The following is a 5974-nucleotide window of genomic DNA, read 5'->3' on the forward strand; positions in this document are numbered from 1 at the left end:
TGAGCCCTGAGAAAAGGCTAATTCCATCCCATTGGTCTACTGACGGTATCCATAAAGTCCTAACCTAGGGTCTGTCTCCTTCCTCTATCCACTCACCTTGGGCTTTCTCTTCCTCTGCCAACAAGCATCAACTCAGAGGAAGTGAGGTGCAGGTCAATGTTTTTCAATTTGCAGATGATTATGTCTTAAGAGGGATGCTGTTCCAGTCAGAGAGCAGAATGAAAAGACATAGAATTAAATGGAATGGAATGGAATGGAATGGAATGGAATGGAATGGAATGGAATGGAATGGAATGGAATGGAATGGAACAGAAGCCAACAGAGAACACTGCACATCATTACAATAAATATCGTCTTCTGAAACTTGAGCTTCACTGATGTGTGCATGTGTGTGTTTGTGATCATATAATTGAAGATATGCATGTCTTTTCATTGTGTCTTTTTGCAAAATTTGTTTTCTACTGTGGACCCACATTATTGTTCATGCATCTGAATGCTCAGTGTGAAGACTGTCCCCAACCAGAGATTCTGATGGACTTTAAACCCACTGCCCTAATTGGAAAAGACAAGATTCCTCCATAACCTGTTCCTACACTCTCACCAGATAAGAGGCAGGTTAAGGACTCATCTCAGGAGCCAGAACACAGGAGCTGAGACCTAAACTTCACTTCTGGCAAGAGTGTGATTCTGGGTAAATGTCTGGTCATGAGAAGAGCCAATTTAGACAGAGAGCAGAAAACATGACCACACAGTTCCTGTGGTTACCAGCCCTGCCCCTCCCTTGCCTGCTGTAATAAACCCCAAAATTAGAAGACAAAATCAGCACCTGCTGTGGGCAGCCTCCCTGAGAAGATGTGTCTTCTTTCTCTCCCTCTACTACTCTTTCTCCTGTACACCAGAGCCAAAGCTGGTAAGTATAAAATCTTTCTTGTCTGTAATCTGCACGATGAGCTCCTAAAACAAAGATGTGTATTCTGAACATATCTGGCTCTCAAACAGGGTACCAGGATCTCCACTAAGAGTCCCAGAATGAAGTCTCCACTTGGGATATGCACTCCCATTCTCTTCTGGCTTCTAGTTCCCAAGAACGAGGAGTCCTACACTGATTTGGGGAAAATCCAGAGCACGTGGGAGGAAGAGGGAGATCCCAAGGAAAATAGGCACTTTCTCTTCATTTTCTGAACTTCAGAGCTACAGAATGCTTTGTGACCTTTCCATTCTGTAGCATCTGTGGCATTGCTTATGGGCTCAGAGAAGATAGGGCAGGAATCTGGGCAGTGTGTCCTGCACAGAGACAGAGAAAGCATTGGGCTGGGGCAGGGTGGGAGCAGGGGAAACCAAAGTAGAAGATATCTAAACAGCATCCAAGCAGAGTTGACTGCTTGCTGGGAGGAAGAAATGATAATTTATGGGGGAAGCCGTACCTGGGAAATGCAAGTACAACAGACCTGACAGCATGATGGGCAGTATTAGGGCCATGATGAGATTCAAGGGAAGCCTCCATCAACTGCAACCAGACTATGCATTCTCTGGAGACCACATCAATGCCTGTGCTCTCTGAAGGTCCTGGAATTGTCTGTTACAGGGGAAGTCATCGGTGGCACAGAGTGCAAGCCACACTCCCGCCCCTACATGGCTTACCTAGAAATTGTCTCTTCTGAGGGATATGAGAAAGACTGTGGTGGTTTCTTGATACGACGGAACTTTGTGCTAACAGCAGCTCACTGTGCAGGAAGGTAAGACAAGGGCCTGTTGTGTATCTCTCCACATGGGAGATAAACAACCCGGCTGGCACCCTGGGCTATACCCACAGAGGGCCCTGAAGAATAGATCCTGGTACTGAGTCAACTTTCAAGAGAAGGATTGAGATTTAGATAAATTGGCCTCATTAAATAGATACTTTCAGCCTCAGTCACTGTGGTCTCAATTTCCCTACGGACGAAAACAAAGACCATCCCAAGTTCTCCTCTGAAAGCTTCTCTCACCTTCACCCCAACACAAAAGATACTTTCAAAGGCCATCCAGTTATCCAAGCCACTTCTTCCAAGCCCTTTCACTAGCACTAGCCTTTAGTTCCCACAGTTTAGGACCCATCCTTTTTATTTTCAAGGGAGACGGAGAACAGGGTCCACAGGGAACCAGCAGTTCCCTGCTTTCTTCTCCTATCTCTTGCTCCAGTGGCCAGCCCTCACATAGGCTTCCTGGAATTAGGAAGCACCTAACCTGGGTCCTCCATGGCCTGCCCATTCTCCAGCAACCCCCAGGGGTCTTGTCCTGGAAATTACGTCTGTTCCTCAGAAAGATCTTCCCTGACTAAATCCTAAGCCCCCTGAACCCCCTCCTCCTCCCAAAGTAATACAAGCAGCTCAGGAAAGGATGATAGGTAAAGTCTAGTGCTCTAGGGAGGGAGTCCAGCCTCTTTTCTCAGAAGGGACCTCATTCAGGAAAAATCTCCAGCCATCACTGTTTCTGCTTGTCCTTTCTTTTTCCTTACAATAGGTCTCTAACAGTCAACCTAGGGGTCCATAACAAAAAAATGAAAGAAGACACATGGCAGAGGCTTAAGGTTATAAAGCAATTCCTGCATCCAAACTACAATAGCTCTGTACTTCTCCACGACATCATGTTACTCAAGGTGACAACATCTTTCTTCTTCTGGTCAGTTTCCTTAGACTTCTCTTTCAGGACATCATTGTCCTGGACCTTCCCTGGTCTGCCTCTGGTCGCTGCTTCCTCCCCACTTAGACTTGGCTCTATTAGGAAAAAATTTGTCCTTCCCTCCCAGATTGCCTCCAACTGCCTCCCAGCCCATGTACTGCACTAATATCCCCTGATTCCCTTCACAGTTGGAGAAGAAAGCCAACCTGACCCTAGCCGTGGGCACACTCCCCCTCCCACCTGAATGCAACTTCCTCACATCTGGAAGAATGTGCCGAGCAGCAGGCTGGGGGCGCACAAATGTGGAGGAGCCTGCCTCCGACACTCTTCAGGAGGTGAAGCTGAGACTCATGGATCCCCAAGCCTGCAAACACTTCCCAAACTTTAACCACAATCTCCAGCTGTGTGTGGGTAATCCTAGGAAGAGAAAATCTGTATTCAAGGTGATCTTCTAACCAGTTCTCCACAAATCACTGTTCAGGGACCAACATTCTTCTGGAAAAAGATGGAATCAGATGATTGTCAGCTAGTGACAGGTTTGGGATCAAAAGTGTAAGAACCTGAAAGTGCGAGCATCTTCTCAGTGCTCAGGATGGTCTCTGACCACCCAACCCAGTCAAAAACACAGGGCACATGGGGGTGGTGTGAATAAGGTGGGGTGACTGCCCCAAGAAAGGAAGGAGGAGTATCAGACCTAGATACATAACCCCATGAGGATCCAGGGCTCTGGGGTCCTCTAGACCTGGCTGATGACTCCAAACTGGGACCTATGGGCAGGGTTGGAGGACTTCTTAGCTCACTTTTGTCCTTGTTCTTGTTTCTCCCTCTCCTTCTCTCTCAGGGAGACTCTGGAGGTCCCCTCCTGTGTGCAGGGATAGCCCAGGGCATTGTATCCTATGCACATCGGAATGCAAAACCTCCTGTTGTCTTCACCCGAATCTCCCATTACCGGCCGTGGATCAACAAGATCTTGAAAGCAAATTAACCATGGAGCCTCGGCCAGCCTGAAAGGAAATCTGGAACTGGATCTGAGCAGGTTTTCTGTACCACTTACTCTGGCCTGTCTCTGGTTCCTGTTGAAGTCCAGCCATGTCCTTGAGACTCCAGAAAGTCCCTACAACTCATAGAACTCTCAATAAAGCTCAGTAAAAATCCAGATTCCACATCTGAGTATGTCTCCTCTCTCTGTTGCTCTCTTCCTACACACAACAAGCTTGATTCCACGCCCAAGTAACTGAGATTTGGAAACTTTATGCATCTGTGTGCATGTATGTGTGTGCATACATGTGTGTACATATGCGCATGTGGGACAAAGATGGAGAGACAGAAATGGAGAGATATGGACACAAAAACTAATATAAAGAAGAAACACTGAAAACGTAGAGAAAGAAGGCAAAAATTTCCATTGAAAGGCTGGAACCAGTTTAAAAAAGACATTTTGCCAGCTCTTTCCTTCCCTCTGTCAACTCTAATTTGAATCTTCAGTAAAAAGAATCACTAAGAACATTTTGCTTCCGAGATCTTTAGAATGTCCCTATCGGCTGGGGATTTAGCTCAGCGACATAAGCATCTGCCTTGCGAGCAGGGGGTCGTGAGTTCGATCCCTGGTACTAATTAGAAAAAAAAAAAAAAAAAGAAAAGAAAAGAATGTCCCTATCCTCTAGAAGCCAATAGCAACACCCTTCTTTCCACACCACCGAGTTGTGACAACCAAAATGTCAATGAGAATGACCCCAGAGGTTGAGGGGAGACTTACCCTCTGTTTAGGAGAGAAGCATCACAAGGTCCGCTTGAGCAACACAAAGGTCTCTGCCCACACCAGCAGGAAGTCCAAAGCCTAGAGCCTGTTCAGTACAAACACTGGCCAGCAAAAGGACTAACCAGAGGGGACAAAGGCAGGACAGGAACACATGTACCACAGCCTTAGTTCAATAATTCCCATGGCTTTTGAGCGCATGATGATTTCTTCCCCTGAATAAATTACTTCTAAGAATTCAACTTTGAGAAATAACAGAGACATGCATAAAGATTCATATATAAAATTTTTATCTAGAGGCTGGGGATTTAGCTTAGTGGCATAAGTGCCTGGCTGGCAAGCATGAGGTAATGAGTTCAAACCCCAGTACCAAAAAAAAAAATTATCTAACTATTTTTAGTTACCAAAAAGAAAAAAGCTGGAATACTAGCCATGAAATAGAATTTAAGTGGTAAATTATTATAATTCAATATTTTTAACTCATTAAACTTTTATTTCAAAAGCATTTGATGATGTGAAAAGTTCAACATAATATAATGCTTTTAAAAACAATATAAAAATTTCCCTATACTAGAATATCAATTTTTAATTTTTATGAATACATAAGGAAGATTAGAAGTAACTATACCAAAATAATTATGGCAGTTATGTTGAGGGGATAAAATTAACAGTTATCTTAATTTTGTTTATATGCTAGCTTCCAAGCCTTATATGTTTTAACTATGGGAACTCAACACCATATATTGATCTACCAATGGATAAACCTATATCTGTATCTTCAGTCTCCCATTGGTCAAGGTTTGCTGCATGTCGAGTAAGCATTCTTACACTTAGGAATCACGTCACTGAGCCCATCCAGAAAGTTACTAAAGGAGCTGAGCCTCCACAAGTTTTCTTTGGACCATCACAAAGTCATGGTGGTCTTTCCTTGTCAAGTGACACCATGCATGGAGATTCTTTGATCTTCAGCAAGATGATGATGGCCAGAGTTTTATAATCATGGGAAATAAAACTGTTTGAATTGATTTAATGTCATGGATAAACTGTGCTTATTTAGACCTCCCTGTGCCACCCAAATCTATTTGCACCTTCTCAGTCTCTGAATCTTGCCTCAAAACATGTGCATCCTAGTTTCCTAATGGGAAAGTTGAAAATCCAAACCTTCAAAGCAGTAGTTCCCTGTAAAGACTTAGAAGAATAGCAAACCAAACTACGTCTCCACTGCCAAAACTGGTCTAAGACCCAACTGACATTTCTCATCCCATTTCCATGACTCAGCACAAGTGTACCTCCCCTCATCCAACACCTCAGTTATTCTGTGCTATATAACAGATGGAGCCTCTAGATCTCCTGCCTTAGGACCCCGAGCCTTTACGGGCCTTGCAGTCATTGTAAGTGTACATTTACCATACAGTTATCAGTGAACACAAAAGTACAAAGGATACCCGGAGAATCTCCTGAGTTCCAGTCATACTCATCTCCCATTACAGAAACTCTAGCTTCTTGTGGCAAAGGCAATGATTCCAGCTCATATTTTAACGCTCTGTTTGCTGCATGCAC

At 44.3% G+C, this 5974-nt stretch overlaps 1 protein-coding gene across 2 annotated transcripts; it reads left to right on the forward strand.

The window, feature by feature from the left end:
* The first annotated feature begins 789 nt into the window (after window positions 1-789).
* Cma1 (chymase 1) lies at window positions 790-3821 on the forward strand. Of its 2 annotated transcripts, none has more exons than XM_063236613.1 (5): window positions 790-910; window positions 1586-1736; window positions 2500-2635; window positions 2847-2993; window positions 3500-3821. In XM_063236613.1, the coding sequence occupies exons 1-5, from the start codon at window positions 853-855 to the stop codon at window positions 3641-3643; spliced, it is 636 nt and encodes a 211-aa protein (XP_063092683.1). In that variant the 5' UTR covers window positions 790-852; the 3' UTR covers window positions 3644-3821.
* The last annotated feature ends 2153 nt before the right edge of the window (window positions 3822-5974 follow it).

This window comes from Cavia porcellus, unplaced genomic scaffold (assembly GCF_034190915.1).
Source record: "Cavia porcellus strain 051 isolate PalLab524CR breed Dunkin Hartley unplaced genomic scaffold, mCavPor4.1 scaffold_26, whole genome shotgun sequence".
NCBI classification, from domain to species: domain Eukaryota; kingdom Metazoa; phylum Chordata; class Mammalia; order Rodentia; family Caviidae; genus Cavia; species Cavia porcellus.